General features: G+C 32.0%; 1 protein-coding gene and 1 pseudogene across 1 annotated transcript; one reads left to right on the top strand and one right to left on the bottom strand.

The window, feature by feature from the left end:
- The first annotated feature begins 31 nt into the window (after positions 1 to 31).
- LOC148606585 (ras-related protein Rab-35-like) lies at positions 32 to 19,018 on the top strand. Its single transcript, XM_088547177.1, has 6 exons — positions 32 to 187; positions 2,981 to 3,031; positions 3,302 to 3,425; positions 4,369 to 4,493; positions 7,981 to 8,105; positions 12,346 to 19,018. The coding sequence occupies exons 1-6, from the start codon at positions 136 to 138 to the stop codon at positions 12,484 to 12,486; spliced, it is 618 nt and encodes a 205-aa protein (XP_088403303.1). The 5' UTR covers positions 32 to 135; the 3' UTR covers positions 12,487 to 19,018.
- On the bottom strand, positions 8,747 to 10,298 carry LOC148606586 (innexin unc-9 pseudogene; annotated as a pseudogene).
- Positions 19,019 to 19,989: the final 971 nt, after the last annotated feature.

The raw sequence follows: 19,989 nt of genomic DNA, 5'->3' as shown, positions 1-19,989 counted from the left end.
CGCTTTAGCGACCAAGACACACTGACGCAGGCGCAAGACGCTGCATACGCCTCATTTCCGGATAACAAAATCCCTTACTTCCGACTTGAGATTCGCTGATTGAGCCACAAGTCCAATTTCTCGTGACCGAGAGCTATGGCTCGAGAATATGACCATTTGTTTAAGTTACTGATTATTGGTGACAGTGGTAAGATTCATTATCCCTCAGAAATTGAATATGTTTTCTAATGAAAATATTGAAATGTCAGTTTACATGGTGACTCAGCCATTGAGAATCAAAATATAGCTACATGTACTTAAATTTTAATGTAATTCACTACATTCCTTTTAATGAAGTAACAAATATGTTGATTTAGTATATATATACATTGAGCTTTGTAACTATGGCTGTGAAATCAGCCTTTCACAAATTACAGTAAAGACAAAGTGTGCCTTTGCAAATTTATGCTTTTTGCATACATGTACCTTGATGCTAACCTGTTTTCCCAGGGTTACATTACAAAGAAACTTAATAACTGAAACAAATACTCATCTTTATGACAGTTTTATGTATCTTTTAATTGTCCTAATTAGTACTGTAAATTGTATTTATATGATGTCTTCTTGCTTTCATGATGTGCACAAAAAAACTCAGTCTGGGTCTGGATGTCAATAGAATAGGCCAGCAGCAGTGCTAAGCTTGTTGTAAAAGGCCACTAAATAATGCTCAGAACCCTGGTCGGGGGCAAGAGTGCTATGCCCACAGAGCAACTGGGTTGTGTGCCCCAGGTGGTGGAACAGGGAAACCCTGGCATGTTACATGCTAAGGTCATCAGGGCATAATACGGAAACCTGACCGTAAACCATATTGGTGCAATGTGTTAGGAAAGATGCCACATTCCTCGCACTTTAAAGAATCCTTCTGTGGTATTCCCCCGGAGTAGGAACCATAGGGCTCCGCCACAGGCTTAATTGCCCGACTCTACCCACGTCTCCCTATTTCCAGTGGCCATCAAAACTTGTTAACCCCATTATTCTTGCGTCCCATCCCATATTTCCTTTCATCATCATTTCATGTTCATTTTATCATCCATTTCATGTTAATTGCCTTAATATAGCTGAAATATTGCTGCTCTGGCATTAAACCACAACAATCAATCAATTTCAATGTCTCCTATATAACTGATACTTTTGTTGTCACATTTTTCTTGCACAAGGCACAATTTTTGCCGCACTGTTTACTGCCATTTTCTTTCTTGTAGAACAAGAGGTTGTTTCTTGTGCACAAGAATATCTTTATCTCTTAAAAGACACCACCGTTAGTGTCTTTTAAGAGAGATAATCCTTGTGCACAAGAAACACAACCTCCTATTCTACAAGAAAGAAAATTGTGACAACAAAAGTATTCCATGACAATTTTGGCAAGAAGTACACAATCCAAGGGGATATTAATTGTAAAACTATGGGTGTAATTTACTTGATTTACTGTAATAAATGCAAGAAAAATTTGTATGTCACCTTATACCAGAAGATGAACTTAAATTTATCAAAGATTAGAACTGAAAAATGGATGACTCCATCGCTGAACAATTTATTCAAAACAGTCACAATGCGAAACACATGCGAGTTACAGCAATTGAAAAGGTGAATGGTTCTACAACATTGTAGGAAGTAAAAGAATCATTTTGGATGAAGAAATTGAACACTAGAACCCTATGGATTAAATGTTAAATATTTACATGTACATTAAATATCTTCCTTTTTCCGAATCGTAACTATACACGCTTAATTATTACTTCTGTGTTCTATTCTTAGACAACTGTTTACGTTGTTTTCATCTAATTTTGTCTTATTACGTTAAGTTACAATCAACTTTTATGACCTTTGTTCCCATGGTACTAGTAAAATAAATTTCCTGAGGAAGGTGGGTACACCACCAAAATGTTGGAAATATGTGTTAGAGTTTTTATGTATTCCAATAGTACCTTGAGACTTTATGTATATATATAGGTTGTATTTGAAATGTACTTTAAATAAGAAATGCCTCAGAGTAAACTGGAAGTATTTTTGGTAGTTTAAAACATCTGATCAAGGTCACGGTCTCATCCTCGTTTGGACAGGGTATTATAATATATTACCGACATTGTTCGCAGTCCTGATTACCTACTTTTGTGAAACTTTGGTGCATTGTTCATATCTATTGATGTAAGCTCCCTTTCGATTTTTATAAATTTAAGATTTTTCATTTCTGTGTTATGAATTTTTATACTTAAAAAAAGGGGGAATTTTCAAGTTTTTGCACAACTCAAAAAACTTTCATGAAACTTTGGTGAATTGTTCATATCTATTGAAGTGAGCTTCCTTCCGATTTGTATAAATGTCCAATTTTACATTTCTGTGTTATGAAGTTTTACTCTTAAAAAAAAGCCGGAAGCAGCCAAGGAAATTTTATCCGTTGAATAATCATTTAAAACGGACCATTTGTTATGATGATCGACTAATAAATATAAAAGGTACTTGGTAATCTTGTCAGAAAAGTATGTTTTAAACAAGATGGAAATGTTTGGGTGAAAAATCAAGACAACAAACTTAGTTTAACTTGAGGTAGCCTTGATAGTGCCAAATGTTTTGTGCATTTTTATTTACTTTTTTTTTTTTTTTTTGGGTGAGGAGGGTATTTGACAGGGCTCACAGTATTTCTAGTTGCTCATATAAATTCATTAAAAGCATAAGGACAAGTTCAAAAGGCAACAGGTGTATCATGCGCTTTAAGTGCAGCTCTATTTATGACGACTAAATTTTCATTCATACTGGAGTACTCTGAATTAACAAAGGATATACACCTGAGAAACAGAAATAGATTATACATCATGTCTTATAATGAATTCCTGTTATGTCTCATTGAATTTATTTCTGTTCAATCTCATTCTTGTGTCATTTATTTCACAATGTACAGAGTCAGTTTTGTTAAATTGTTAAATTTGATTCAATTATTTTTTAGGAGTTGGTAAAAGCAGTTTGTTACTGAGATTTTCTGACAACACATTTGCAGGTAAATTAGCAGAGTTAATGCTTCCCTCTGATAATTGGGTAACTAGATTTGCAAGCAAGGAGAACTATATTTTTTCTATACATGTTTTTGTTTGGCATTTTTCTGTCACTTATATTTTGTTACTCAAAGTTTGGTTGTCTAAAAGGATCATATTGATACATGTAAGTTAAACAGTAACAAATATTGTACAAGATTAGATAAGTTTACTGATGAAGTATCCATCAAATTTGAACCTTTAGTTATACTTAAATGTTGAACTTTATTCCTCAGGCACATACATAACAACTATAGGCGTAGATTTTAAGATCAGGACTGTAGACGTTGCTGGAGAGAAGGTTAAGTTACAGATATGGGATACTGCTGGACAGGAACGATTTAGAACAATCACTTCCACGTAAGAACTTGGTCCCATAAAAAGGTCTGGTGCTTTTAAATTAATTTGTTAAATCTTTAGACCAATAGATCTGTGCATTTTCAATTTTATATCAATCAATTTAAACAATTTTGATCAGTTCATTTTATTACATGTGTGGTAGGACAGGTTTATAACATTGAAGTATTCAGTAGATTTAAATAGCCGTTAGTTGATTTGGCTAAGGGATTAATTCTTTGGGTGGTTGACCAGTCCTTTCCTTCAAAATTCTCTGCAATAATAGAGGACTGTATAGGATTCAACTAGCCCGAAACAAGAAATGTACGAATCATTTCACAAGCCCTGGGCTATGGACTGGTAGCTAAAGGCGAGCACTGTGATTCAGTTTGTTGATAGCATATCACCGAGCATTTTAGGGTATGATTCTTCATGGCAACAGTGTATAAAGAGTCAAATCAAGCTTTCCAGTTACATATAGGTCATGACTCAACACCAAAGTTTATATGAAATTAACTTTGTATACAAATATATATTGCACATATTCGTTAAAATGTGTATAATGTGACTATGAAATACTGTTAAATATCAATTGACAGCGTCGTGCAATAATATTTGTCTTGGAATTATAGTTTAATTTAGAAATGTAAGCTACAAAACCATATCATTCACAAGAACTGAAAATTAAGATTTTATTCTTTGTACAGTAAAGTCTGTTTAAAAAGAAACTAAAATAAGCAGAAAATGTTTCTTATTCAAACTGTTAAGAACCTGTCATATTTGGTTTAATGGATATTGAATGTGAGATTTGGGTTTAAACTGTATGTAGTTTCACTGCATAAGATGCCAAAAAAAAAGGGGGTGTTTTTAATCAAGTTATAAAGGCTTAATAATACATTTTTTTGTAGTTGAGTAAGTTTTCATATTAGATATTCATATTTTAATGTGACTAATTTTTTATCTGCAGATATTACAGAGGAACACATGGGGTGATAGTAGTGTATGATGTTACTAGTGGTGAATCATTTGCCAATGTAAAACGGTGGTTACATGAAATTGACCAGAACTGTGATGTGGTCAACAGAATTTTAGGTAATTAATTGTCAGATGGATTTTGATGAAAATTGAAAAATTAGGAGGCAAATTTTATGAAGAATTTGTGTCTTTTCCTACTTAATATATGCAGCCTGTTGGAAGACTTTGTTCTGTTAAAGGCTCGAACCATGAACTGCAACATTTACGAAGTACAAGCAAACTTTTAAAGGCCTTAGTTAATCTTATATCATTTGACAAATGTGGTTGCTACAAGAAAGTAAGACACTTAATCTTATATCTAAATGCTATGGAACAATGTGAAAGTACTATAGTTTGTGGGGTACCAATTTTCATGGTTTTTTGTGGGTTTGCTAAACCATGAAATTTGGTTCCCAATGGAAATGAGATTTCCCTTGATGTATTAATTGAAAACCTTAAAACCACGAATTTAAGAATCTTTGAACTTATATTTCTTCCCTTATCCACAAAAATTGGTATCCACCAATTAAAGTATTTCCACAGTATTTGTTGTCTGTGGTCCAATTGTTGTGCTGTTGCTTTTTAAGTATTTTTTTAGCTTTGGTCAGTTCATGTTAGTTTAATTCTATGAAATGGAAATTACTGTATACTTTATTATGAGTTAGGCTCAGAGTACAACTCAGCATCACACTTAAACATTTTTTTAAACTTTTGTTAACTTGTTCAGAAAAGGGACGATAGGAGTGAGATAGGATAGGCTGGGTCATGTACCTGGAAACGGTAAAAAATGCAGGTCATTGATTGACAAATTCTGCAAATGACCGACGACAATTTTCCAATATCGGACATGAAAAATCACCAACCCATATAAGTTACAGTCTGCATGGTTTTATAAGTCTATAAACATGCCATCTACCGGTCTCCTAATTGTTTATTGGAAATTGACAGGTGTATATCAATTTTTGCCGATGTGCAGCCACCTGTACCTGTACCTGTGATTTACCTGTAATATGTGCATATATGAATTAACAGTACATGTGCAGCCCCATTGCCTATACGAATTAATTGAAGTAACTTGGACAATCTTCATACATTTATTAGCTGATCAATTAAGTCCACCATTTTCCTGTCGATCTTTCAGAGGTAACGAAAGCACTTGGAACTGAAACTGCAAGTCATAGTTTTTAATTATTAATATGTCGATTGAATCGTTATAACACAGATATCAACAGACCATTTAAATCAATATACAAAATGTGTTTGCGATTTTCTTTTATAAATAATCAACATTTTTTTCATCACTCGGAAGTTTTCGGCTGTTTGCCTATGTAATGAAAAAGTCCGAGAGATATGATGTTTTATTTACATGTTAGAACATCCACGTTTGGTCGAAACCGAACTTGTTCACTTGCTCTGATACTTTGTAAAAGACAGAGTATGAGATAAAATAACACACTAATATTTATCTTAAAATAAGTACATACAAACATTTATTTCAGTTTATTTTCGATCTGAGCATGTACAAGACTGACAAAATCGTTTGCTGAAGTTTGATAAAATGTCCGGCATGGGCTGTCAAAATTTCCAAACTCTTGGGATGGGTAAACGGTTGTCCATTTTAAAGAAACTGTAAATGATTTAAAAAATCTTTTTCCTTGTTTATGAACTGCATATTTTAATTTTGAATCAATTTAAAGGCTTTTGTACTTTCACTTTGAATTCTTTTCTCTGACCCATTTCTGTGCAATAACTGCTACCTTCCCTGGTTGGCTGGACGTTTATTGTTGATAATGTGATGCTCTGTATAATACTCATATAACTAACGAAGTCCGTACTTAAAAACTTGTCCAACAAAGATTCATGTTAGCTATATCATGCAGAGTTCTCCCTAGGCCTTTGAAGTGCTGCACTGTACAGCGCTATCAAGTTTTAGTGCGGCAGTACTGTGCTATCTAGCTGCCAGCTCTGTGCTATAAAGTTGAATATGAGGATTAAAAATCAATTACAACAGGAAATGTATCATTTACGGCAACCTTCAAGGTAATAAGCTCTTGAAACCGATAGCAGTAAACAGACTATGGTCTGTTACCACATGAAGCCAATAATAATCATGGCATTGCCAACAAGATTCTTTATCAGTCACCCCACCTGGCCACAAATTAATTTTAAGGAAGGTGTCAATCAGATACTAATATCCTTTACTGAACCAATCAAAACTCAACCCTGGCTAAAAACACATGGCTATTTCTAAATTCATAGGTGTATAATTGCACAATCACATGATGTTTTCAACATTAAGAAGCTGATTTACCTTATAAAAGAACATATTAAATTCCCAAACAATATTTATTCCATGAGATACTTCCAAAACACTTGGAAATGAAAAAGGAAATGGCAGTCTTTTGTTTACATTGCCATGTTGTTGTGTATCAAGAGCACATGGATTTTGGCAGTAAATCAGTTAAGAAATTGATCATAAAATCCCCCAAGTCTGAACATAGTACCACAGGTGTGAAAAAAAATATGGACTTACATTTTTTGTAAGTCATTATATGGGGTTTCTTCATGAATAAATTTCAGTTAACACAATAATAATTAAAAACAAACAAACAAACAAAAAATACAAGAATAAGATTTATGTTTTTTCCTGGTATTGCTAAGTCAACTCCACACTACTGACTTCCTGAAAATTTTTGGAAACATGAATTAAGACCAGAGTAGTCTATTACATGTACCTGATTAGATAATTCTAAATCTATAAATATATTGAAAGTTACAAAGACTAGAAAAAGAGTTTAATAGAGATTGCTCTTAATCAAATGAATATCACATTCAAATGAGCCATTGAGGCCCCAAAACAAATGAAAAATTGTAATTTCAAATGGGTCTCCTGTTAGCAAAAATTTGCAGGTAAAAGATCAATGAAGAACAATGGGTGTGTATGAATTAGAGAAAAAAAATGAAAAATTACTTATCACAATTTGATAGGATATCTTTTTTAATTTTTGTATTAAATATAAAAAGGAAAAATAGAAAAATGGTATTAAAGTTATAACTACTGCAAAAGGAAAAAGGAAAAATATTTACCTACAAATAATTCATGTAAGCATAAACATCAATGTACATTTTTAATACACAGATAAATTTTATATATTACATTAAATGTGCAGTAGTATGTTTTGACATGGGACCTATTAATGTTGTGTCATGTGCGCTGTATACAGCACTATCCAAAAATTCAAGGGAGAACACTGAGTATATGATGTCATTGATTTGAATATTCATTTTTATTTTACTTTAATTACTTCTTATACTGCTTTCTGTCTAGACAGAACATATAATGGTATACCAGTGTCTGTCCTGTGGTTGTTCACACTTCACACAATAACTAAAAATTGCTGCCACTAATTTTTGTGAAATTTTGGTGAATTGTTACTTTCTAGTGATGTGACCTCCCTTTTGATTTTTATAAATTTCTACTTTTTCATTTTTGACTTTATTTGTACAAAAATGGAGTGATTTTATGTTTTCTGACTAATACTCAAAAAACACTTGTTCTTTATAGTTGGGAACAAAGATGATGATCCAGATAGGAAGGTTGTATTAACACAGGATGCTCAGAGATTTGCAGAACAGATGGGTATACAGTTATATGAAACCAGTGCTAAAGAAAATAAAAATGTAGAAGAAGTAAGTCGTATATATGAGGTCATTGTCATAGGTCATTAAGTAATAATTATGAGTCATAAGCTTCCTACCACAAATTGCCAGGATGTGTAGCTTTACTGGTACTTTTCCTTTTGTCATTCCACATCCAAATGGTTTTTTTTAAAAACCCTTTCAGACCATTTCAGCTGATTTCTGGTATGCAAGTTATCAGGTTACAGGTCAATCTTTCTACTACTAAACTGCTTTTTATCAAAATTACTGGCCTTTGACATTGGAATAGGTGTTCTCGTAAAGTAACTTATACATAGGAACATATATCTATGTGCTTTTCTGGTAGTGTTTGAACTGTCTTTTTATTGTAGATTGTAAATTTTATCTTTTTTTAAATAATAGCAACCATTGTTTTTCTAAGCATAGATCTAAAAATATATATATATGTAGGAGTCATTTTATAACAGTAAAACAATAGTTGAATGACTGTTGTACTTGAATAGAAAATCTAAACAAATGTGTATTCTTGATTAGTTCATGCATATGAGTATGTTATAAAAAAAAATCTATGTCTGTGACAGAGATATCATCTCAATCAATGTCTGTGACAGAGAAATCATCCCTTCTACAATTTCTACAAGTAATTCATTTGCAAAAAAATTCCAATAGTATTATACTGACATTGCAATGTCAGCATACTCATTTTCTACATGATTTATCATCTTAACTTTTTCATGCTGTTGCTCACGAAACAATGACCACAAATGAAACACTAAATCCTTTGTTATCATGCTTGGGGCATTTTTTTCCAACACTCTCAGAATGAATACACCATCATCCCGAAGATATTTCTTGGCAAAAAGTCGGGCAAGGATGGTATCGTTCTGGCAGTGAATTTCCTTACACATTTTTAAGTGATGTTTAATGTATCTTATGTTGTTATCTCCGCACGAGCCATAATAGACCCAAGATATAAGATTTATAAATGTTAATATTGTCAGTAGGAAAAACCAGAACCATTCAAATATGAATATCTTCTCGTTCAGGAGGTTAAGAGGCATTACACATTGAATTGTATATCGTTGATGATTCTTCAGCTGTCGAATTGTAAAGTCACAGAGTGTTTCCCTCGGAAATCTTGGGGAAGGCTTCCATTCACCATGCTTCATGTAATAGTCGATAACCTCAAAACCAAAATTATTGTAATCCATTCCCATGAAAGCATTTAAGAGAAAAAATTGCCCAACACAATTTATACAGTAAAGGAATTTGACAAAAATGTAGAATCCTGTGAGAAATTTTCCATCTCTCTTCCCAATAAAGAAACAAAGCAGACAGGACAATTTTTGTCGTATGCATGTGAAGAAGTTTTGTCTGTAATCTTTCTCAGAAGATATCCAATTGTGAATATATTTGGCCATCTGTTCAACTTTCTTTTCTCTTTCTTCTGGTGAAGACATTAGAGCATCATCTGTAAGAACACTCATCTTTTCTATTTTTATCCCTGAGTACCCATTCAATAGCCGCCATAAAATATTTGGTGATTTAAACAGTAATGCTTGAAAAAGTAAGATTATTGGAACCCATTGATAATATGTCACCTCTTTATCCTGTTTTTCTGATATATTGTCTGGAATGTCATCATAAATGGGAACATAATAAGTGTTTGATATCCAGCATATGGAATGGGTGTATTTGTTGAATTCTTCTTCAAACTCAACAGGCGTCCAGCACTGTATTGGCGATCCAATGATGTATTGTCCAGATGTGACAATTATTGCACAAATGCCCAGAATTGCTACAGTCCATAGGTGATTAATTCTGTCAATCCAATCCTCGTCTGTCGAACCAAGGAGTAGGTTCCATCCTATGTATCCACCTATATCACCAAACCTGGAAACAAAATGTGTTCATTGGCTATTTTTTCATTATTCAGTTGTTCTTACTGCTAACTGCCTGATATTTTCTACCTCAGGCTACTAATGTCATTCTAAAAATATTGGTAATATCAAAAGACAACATAACATTAAATCTCCTATGATGTTGCTGGTAGACAGAATAATGGCAGTTTTGAAGTCTCATCAGAACATCATATCTTGCCCTATTGGGCTCACTGTAATATTTTTTGTCAACTTCAAAACTGTTGTTATTCTGTATGTCAAATTGAATCATTCCAGTGATTGCCCCTTTAGGGCTCTAGAATTACCATTTCCTGTTCCCCATGGCTAGTGAAATATAGTAAAAGTTACAAATTTATCAGGTTGATTTTTGCTGTTGAAGAGTTTGTTTTCATGCCAGGCTTTCTTTTTGAAACCCCAAAAATCTGGGTTTCAAATTAGTAGTTTTTGGAGGTCCTGAACCTTAAGTTGTTGACATTGGGACCTTTGAAATTTTACTTAAATATTGTAGGTCAGTGACCTTCAGCCATATCAATTGTCATTTTATTGAAGACTTTCAGTTTCCTTAGACAGGTGGACCATTGATTTGAAACTTTGAGAAGGATAGGACCATCCAGTCTTGTAAGGGGATTTGGAAACCCCCCCTCCCTCCCCCAGGAAAGTTTTTAAAGTTCCAAAGCAACAAATAGTACATTTTTTATTGCACTTTTTGCTTCATTCCTGGTAACCTCAGTATTTCAAAATTGCAACATACATGTATGTTTTCTTAAGTTTTAAACATACAAAAACATATGTTTGGGATCACTATAGTAAAAATATGTTTGTGTGCTTTTAAATCATATGTACTTGAAAATCATACAAAAACTGTGCACATTTCATATTTTAAATCCTATTGATAACATACAAATTAACTAAGTGAAAACAATTACTGGTCAATAAAAATTATATGGTATTTCAAAGAATAATCAAAGGAACCAAGATTCTAGTGGAAATCACAAGAACGTAATCCAGGGATCAGACATGGAAAACAGACAAACACAACAAAGAACATAAAATAACCTAAATGACCTAAATAATACATACAAAGAGTAACAAAAGTAAATGTACTCCACTAAAAACTGGGTACATGGACCAGATGTACTGGTAGGGTAAGTGTCCTCTGCTTTCTAGAAACAACCGTCCAGTTGCTCATAAAAAGTCCAGTCCAGGGTAGACGAAAGAGAAAAGGAAAACTATGACTCGTTGAATAAATCAGTTTTCATGGTGCAGATGGATACAACATAATGATCCATGAGTTCATGATGACGACTTCTGTAGTGATGACTTCAATCTTGTAGCAAAAACATATGATAACCTAAAGATTTTCAGTTGTTTTCAAAACCATGTTACAATTTTTTGATGACTAAGTGAATAAAAATGTAAATTGATAACAAATGCTTTGGGTACAAACTTACATTTCTCTTCCACCCTCAAGTTTTCATATATTGATGTTGTATTATTATCCAACTAACAGAATTATTTAAGATTTAAATTGAATCAGAAACTTATTTATGTATTTAAATCTTTTGTTTGAGAACTTGCACTCCCATTATTTTCAACTTGTGAACATTTACATCAAGTTGTAAGGCCAGAACAAACTGTTGATTCAACCACTAATGCTAATTTATGAATTGCACTCCTTAATTAGTGCAAGCAGGACATTAAATTACAAATTTTAATTTTTATTAAATCGAAATCATGTTGGATTTTGACTGCAATGGGAATTTATATGGTACATGTACCTTTTTATATTAAGGAATTAGTATTTTAAACCATTTTAAGTAGATTAAAAGATTTAGGATTTTATTCAATATAAGTATTCTCACAGTTGTGTCCCAGTGTAGGTTTGGCCTATTAATCTTTCACATGTTTTAAGAATGGAAAAAAGAATTCGCCTAAAAAAGTTTTTCAGGTGATATAACATTTAGAAATTGTTCCATAAGGCTATTTCTGTACACGACATGTTATTTGTTAAAACTGTTGCACCATATTATGTGTACGATAAATTAATACATAAGAAACATTGATTAAACAAGTTTTCAGGGTATTGGTTTACCAACTAAAATATTTCATAAACAATATTCCCAATATTTTTTAATGCTTGCACTAGATCCTTCAAAATGTCATTTACTGTTGAAATGTAGATTCCTGTGCTGTTTCAGTCTTAATGAAAACACCAAAGTACAGAACTAGCATACAAGAGATGTGTAATGTTCATTTAATCTATATTTATACATGTTTTTCATCATTTTGTTCACTGTTTTGAAATAGCTGTCTTAATATACTGTACAGCTTTGAAATGATGGAATGTACGTATGAATTCCTATTTTCAGATGTTCCTTGCAATTACCAAATTAGTATTACAGTCCAAGAAAGAACAAATGAAAAAACAGGCAGACCAACCGTCAGATTCTATAAAAATAAATGGAGGATCTAAAACAAAACGGACAGGGAAAAAATGCTGTAATGCATAGAAATAGTTTTGTTATTGTTGTTATGTATATTGCAATCCATGTTATAGTGTAGAAGGGGAGGTCACTCCATAACAGGATTTACTGTGACTTTTCTCTCCTCTGCCAAAGGGGATCTCCCTACTGATAGTGAGACTGGACTCATTTTATGTCACCTTCATGATGTTCCTCAGCAGTGATTATAATCTATATATTTTGTTTTCATGAGAATTATTTGAAATTGTACAAGCTCAAATAACACATTCACTTATAGAAGTACAGCAAAAGGATTTTCCATTTGATTTGGTGTGAAAGAATTAAAGTGAGTGGGAGACTTGCTCATTCAATTTCCCAGTTTTATGTAAATTTTCAACCTGTTTTGATAGTTTTTACAAGCTTGTAAATTCATTGTTACTTTTTTTTACGTTTTCAGTTTTTTCTATTTATACAAATGTAGTACTGATTGACAATTAAGTTACAAGTTATTGGTTTAAATTGCTATTAAAACTAAAAAAATTGTAACTTGAAAAAAAAAACAAAAACAAAAATGTATTGCTCATGTGTGTTGAAGATGGGTAAAATTCAATCAACAATTTTATTGAAATGAAGATGAATTAACAATGATCATGATAATATTTTCCTGTGTATACTTTATTACAGGAATACTTACAAAATTATAGTCTTGATTCCTGTAAACATAATTAGACAGAGGTGTTAGAGACATACACTTAAGTTTGGACAGGTTTTGCTGTATCCACTTTTTTATTCTGGGTGGAAAATATAGAATACACTTTTAATTCGAATGGCTTTTTTTTGTTGTTCACAAGGAACATGTAATAGTCAAATTAGTGAGGGCAGAAAATCAAACATTTATGAAATCAATGTGAACAGATATACACATGTATGTAGATGGTATGATATTTATACATTTGTTATAATATGTGATCTATTGAAATTGACCCAAATTTAAGTGTATGGTGCTACACTTTGCAATTTGCAAATGTACAAATAATATTAGTTTTAGAATCTAGCAGAGTGTTTCAACACTATATGCATGTATGTTAGGTATTTGGTGGTGTTTTGAAGGCTACCTGTATACATTTGAGCATATTTTTTTTTTCAAAATTTTATGTCCTGTAGTAATCATACAGATATGGACGTTAGTAAGGCTGATATTGTTTCACAATGTTAAAACTTGCAAGGAAAATATGTGGTTTATAGATTTTTGTTCCTGAATAGGCTGATGTTTGCAATCCAGTTTTTTTAACAGTCAAGTGAAACTTGTTAAGGAGCCCTGAATAAACAAGACGTCTTCTGAGGTCTCTTTTTGTCAGTTTAAATATAATTTGAACCTGTGTAAGCTATTCACCTGTCTAAACTGGACAAAACTTTCAGTTTGAATGGGTTTGATAAGGACAGGTTTCAGCATGTATACAGATTAGGTCTTATCAATATGATTTATGGTACACATTGACTGTGAAGACTGTAATATGAACATTCAGGCCCTTGCATCACTAAAGTTGAAAAATAAGTCTTAGAATTCTTGGGGAACTCCAAACAAAGTCTTCAAAGTTGATGATGTCACAAACAGTTACAAGTTTTCTTGGACTAATGTATTTTTTCAAGTATTGTGGAACTTGGGACAAAACTACTGCCAATTTTTTTAGCTGACCTGTTAATACTTAGAGGTGTATTGGAGTTATAGTTGACAAACATGTTTTTGTAAAGTGCTTTTAATTTGTTGATACTGTTGGGCATAATATAGAGATTTTTATGTTGATGCAGTGACCAAAACTTGTTATGTTGATTATATTGGACAAGGTGATTTTTTTCCTTTTTTAGAGTGGGTATTGGGATTTTGTTTACCAGAATGGTTGTTCACAGGATACCTATAAATAAATCTAATGCAACAATGTCAAGCTAATTTTGATTGGACAACCTACATGTATATCTATAAATAAATCTAATGCAACCTTGTCTATTTAATTTTGATTGGATAACCTACATGTAAATATTTCCAGATATAAATTATATTATTAAAACTTGAAGATATTTAACAAGTAAATACTGGAATTTACTTATGAATATTTTTTGTTGCATTTGAAAGAAGGTACACATATTACTGTATTTTATTTGAAGATATAATTGTTATCTGTGTGTATGCCTTGCTAATGAGTAGTTGTTACATTACATGTGCTGTTTTCATTCTCCAGTTGGTTCAAAATGCGTAACCCTTTCAACGGTTCATGTGGGAGATATACCTCTGGCATGTGGGAGATGTTTACATAATAGCTAATTTTTGATGCAAAAATTTAACTATTTAGTATTCACAGAAAATATAGCCATTTTATCAAAGACTTCCTACAAATCTTACATTTTGAAGTGGAAATGCTAATTGTTTATTGATTTTTTGGGAGTCTCCCCCCTGATGTCGGAGGGATAATAGATATGACAAATGTACAAAAATATGTACTTGGCTGTCTCTGATCACCTGCTGAGGGAGAGCATAGTTATTGTCATGTAACTTTATTCTTACCAAGTATTTTGAATTTTAAAACCTTGCATTATGCTGCTGAGTTGCATATATTTTATTTGATTTATTGTGTAGATGTGTTGGCTGTACATGTATGCTGAACTTAATACATGAAATTTAATATGACAATTTGGCTGTGCATGTACATATTTGTATGTGTTTTGGTTTTTTTTTTTTACTTTTTCTTTGTATGATGGTATTGTGTAATGGTTCATATTTTGTACGAAATGGTGTTTTCTTGATTTTTTCCAGCATTCTTTTGTTTATTCTGAGCTTTCTATGTTTTCCCCATCTTGATAGAAACAATCTAGTGCCTATTTATTCTAGATGAACTATTATGACCCTTAAATTGTTATCTTTCACGTTCAGCTGAGATACAAAAATTTTTTTTCAACCTTTGGTATTGGGGTATTCATGGGGGTTTTCTGGGGCTCGGAAACCCCCTTTATTAGGAAATTTTAATTCATGTAATATTAAGGCAAAGCTTGACTAATTATTGCCTTGACCCCCTCCTTTTTTTCAAAATCTCTAAATCCTTACTTGTCTTGTGTCCCTGGCCTAAAGCAGTTGTTCCCGTTACCATCATCTTTGGCAAGTGAAATTTGCTTAGGAAAAGTTATGTTTGTTAAATTTGCAGGTTTCTATGGTGGGAAAGTTTTTTTAAGACTGACTAGAATATGGAAGGCAGATATATTTTTTAATAGGGCACTGTAGAGTAAGTTTAATGAGAGCAACTTAGTGAGTGTATGGTAAGTATTAAAATCTTCAAATTGGCAAATAATGTGACAATATGTTTCTGTTGTTAATCTGAAAGTAAGTTTAAAGCACCATGACATCACTCATAATGTCATTGTATTTTGAAATCCAGAACCATCTAGAATCATACTATTCAAGTTTCATTAAAACAATCTTTTTTTTTATAACTAGAAGTGAAATAAGTTTTTTTTCTGTTTGATTTTTACATGTATTTCATAAAACATACTTGTAAATTTGGAAAATTTCAATGTTTCAAATTAGTGGTGGTCCAAGTTCTTGGATCCTGAATTTCTGATTATAGACCTTTGAAACTTAGACTTCCCACACTTGGATCATGGACTTTCTACTCTGTTGATTGAGACTATAGTGGTCAATTGATTTTACTCAAGTGGACTATTGATTTGAAGTTAGAAAAAGTCCAGGAATTTCCACTGTTGAAGATAATTTGAAAACCTTGAACTTTACCATTGCTTTTTATGTCAAATCACATTATTTCAACCTCAACACCAACAAGAGGCAGATATAGAGTTGGAAAATTCTGGCAGATATTGATACTGCTGGTTCTTCATAGACTAAACTCCTCCAAAACACAATTTTGATTTCGTACATGATCTTTTGGCGAAAATTTCAATACTGTACATTTTATTGGTGTTAAAGGGCTTTGAAAAAATTTGCATTTATAAACATTTCACCAGTGTCAGGATACATATTGCTGATGAAGCAATCTTGTAAATATAAGAAAATAATTCTGCATTTTTATATAGTATACATATTGTAGTTTAGGATTTATTGACTATGACAAATATTATAATCCTTATTGTCATGTATATTGATTTAATAAATGAAATTATCTGCACTTTTATAAATGCTCAGCTAGGTAATATTGTTTTTTTTTTTTTCAGGAAGTGTGTTAAGTAGATTTTTTGAAATGTGAAATGACAACATTCTTGAAGTGCTACATCAGTGAGAATGAAAATTGGCTATGACCATTGTCATGGTTATAAGTTGTCACAATAAAAACTATTGTTAAAATGTCATAAAATTCCTAATCTTTCAGGTTTGTGTGACAAAATTGATCTCTACAAAAAGTACAAGATTGAGGAGGTAAGCATGGGATAAGGGACATAAACTCTTGAAATCAGCGATATGTTTGTATCATATTCAATATCACCAAAGCCTTTCAAGCTTTCCTATGAAACAGAATGAAATCAGTCCAAGTTACTTTGATGCTTACATGACATTGCTGTAAAATGGTTAATACAAACTTTTCAATGATTTGTAAGAGTTGTGTATTCCCTAGGTCACGTCCTTAATATAAAGCAGAATATATGTTATAGTTGATAGTACAGTGAAACCCTGTCTAAACCAGTGCTAGAATTAATACATAACCTGTCTAAACCACACACTTGAAAATCCCTATATTTCAGTTGAAACATTTTTGAACATGGGTTTTCCAAATGCAAGTCAGTTCTACTGCCTGACAACGATTCAGTTAGATAAGCTTCAGTTATCCTTTTATACTAAGCATTTTTTTATATTATGGTGGTATTGCTTTTTATAGATTGTTCATAGACTATGATAAAAATAGAAGTTATTTCAGTGGTTACTGTTTGGTATAAAAATTAACAACCTCTAGTCTGTTTTAAGTGTTGGTTGCTCTGTAAAAATCAGGCAGTGGGTGAAACATGGTATGATAAAACCATTATTTTGAAAGTGTAATTTGACTCTTTGCACCATTAGAATAAAGAAAAAAGACATTATTTTCCATATCTTGTTGGTGCATTGAGTTAAAATTTCATTGATAGGTAACTCTGTCAAAAACCTCAGTTTTTCTAACATTCTATTGAAAAATGTATGAGCAAAGTCAGTGATGCAGAGATCAAATAATGGTCTTCAAAAAGAGAAAGTATTCTTAAGTGATATTGGTGGGGGATTGACATGCATGTATCAAAATTTTACCCATTTTACCTGATTCTTACAAATACTTAATATTTTCACTATATTGGTTATGGAACTTTTATGATTGCTTTGACTGAACTTATAATTATTTGTTGAATCAGGTATTCACTATATGATAATTCTAGGACAATATACAAAATGGAATCTTGCCCAAGTTTGAAACATAGGCACTTTTGGCAGTTATTTTTCATATATACATATCAAATCTGATATTAAGTACTGTGAAAGTATCATTGTTCATGGGGTACCAATTTTCATGGTTTTGGTTAAAAAAGAAATTTGGTTTCAACGAAAAAGAAGATTTTCCATTTGTTTGTATGTTGTCATATCCACAAATTTTAGAATCAAACAACTGATAATTTTCCCCTAAACCGCGAAAATTGGTACCAACGAATAAAGTACTTTCACTCTACACAGCCAAATGTGCCACATATGATAATCATATGGTGCTCGATTCATATGATAATCATGAGGTAATCAAATGATTCTCATGTGTGGCACATTTGCCTTTGTATATATGGAAAAAGTTATTAAAACCAACACCTGTGTTTCAAACATAGAAAACCCTTTCTAGATATGATTTTTTTTTTGCTTTTCTGATTTTAAAGTGACATTCTCTAGTCTTGGTTATGTATGAGTTTGTTTATTGAGTAAATTTCTGATTTTAGCCTATTTAGACAGCCGCAGACTGTTGTCTGAACATTTTCTCTTTAAATGGGAAAACTTGCTTTGGTTTCTTAAAAAAAATGTATCTCTGATATTTTCCTCAAAGTCTTGAGTTTTTCATCAAATTTTCAATAGAGATAGATCTAATTGGTCAAAATTTGAGCTTATAAACAATTTGAGAAAAATTTCAGTTAAATAAATAAATGAAAACCCAGTTCTTCAAAATAATTTTGATTCTCCAAAATATTGGTTTACACAACTGTTTCTGTTATGATCAGTGTTGCATTTTAATAAATCAGAAATATCTATCTTGACATGAGACAGTTGTTGAAACAAAACACATGCTCATTTTTAGCCATGAAAATTCCAATTGTAACATTATAAAGTTATGGAGAAATGTTATTGTTTTATTTTAGTTACGTGTACATGTATAAACTCAATTATTTTAAGTATGAATTATGGAATAAAAATTCAGCTTTGTTATTTTTGATGAAGTATATTGTATATACAATAAATTGTAAATTGTATAAATGATTAAATATTGTACATTTGTTAAAGCAATAATTTTTAGATTATGTATGATATCAGCTTCTTAATGTCAATGTTCATAGAAAAATGACGTAATAAACATGCCATAAAGTGGACAGTGTTTCTATTTCAAAATGATATGCTAGGGAAAATAAATCATTCAGGAAAATAATTCGGTTTGCAGTAAATGCATTTGACACATTATTATATTTTGGAGTGATGAGACAAAAACTACATGTATTAAATTGAAGAAAAGAAAAGGAGGAGAGACAATTGATGAAATTTAGTCACAGAAAACATAATGAAGATGAATTTACTTACATTTGCATGTTGAAACGTGCCTTGCCTGGTTCCAAGAAAAGTACCAGGTAGCCCTTTTCAGGGTGGATCCAGGATATTAGGTTGAAGGGGGGAAGCCTGAGAATAATTAAATGTAAAGCAAGACAAGAAAACAAAACTTGAGGTTGACTTAATGAAAGTTTAAGATATCTTGCAAAAAAAAAATATTTTCCAATTTTAGGGGCGTATGCCATCTTTTATGTTCCATGTGGTTAGGTGTCATTGTTAGTAATAGACTGTAGGTGCTCAGGAATTTATGGGTCCTTGAAATGTTGGCTTTGTTAACAAGAATTAGCTTATGTTTTAAGTTTGTATATAAAATTCCAAATCCCATCCTTTACAAAAAACTTAACAGTTTCACTACAAATATTTCCACAATCACTTGATATTTTGACACAAGCTTCATATGGATGTGCTGTACAGTGGGATTTGTTTTTGAACATGTGCAACAAAAACTTTGTATTTCTGACTCATGATCACATTGTTTTGCTGTAAAATATTTGCACAATTTAACAGGTTCAAGGAGGTAGACCTAGGGTAAGGGATATAACTCTTGAAATCAGTGATTTGTTTGTATTATTCTCAATATCCCCAAAGCCTTTCAAGCTTTCCTTTGAAACAGCATGAAGTCAGTCCAAGTTATATTGATGCTTACATAAAATTGTTGTAAAATGGTAAATACAAACTCTCCAATGATTTGTTAGAGTTGTGTCCCTTACCATAGGTTTACCTCCTTAACTGCAAGT

The sequence above is a fragment of the Perna viridis genome, chromosome 9, assembly GCF_037379345.1.
Source record: "Perna viridis isolate PV_CMFRI_1.1 ecotype Kerala chromosome 9, ASM3737934v1, whole genome shotgun sequence".
NCBI lineage: Eukaryota > Metazoa > Mollusca > Bivalvia > Mytilida > Mytilidae > Perna > Perna viridis.
Note: the sequence above shows the minus strand (reverse complement) of the source record. Positions and strands in the feature narration are given on the sequence as shown.

Bases quoted from the DNA above. Each gene is read 5' to 3' on its own strand.
- LOC148606585 (XM_088547177.1), top strand. From the start codon at position 136: ATGGCTCGAGAATATGACCATTTGTTTAAGTTACTGATTATTGGTGAC. The intron at 188-2,980 runs GTAAGATTCATT...ATTATTTTTTAG, and splicing joins ACTGATTATTGGTGACAGTG to GAGTTGGTAAAAGCAGTTTG. The intron at 4,494-7,980 runs GTAATTAATTGT...TGTTCTTTATAG, and splicing joins TGTGGTCAACAGAATTTTAG to TTGGGAACAAAGATGATGAT.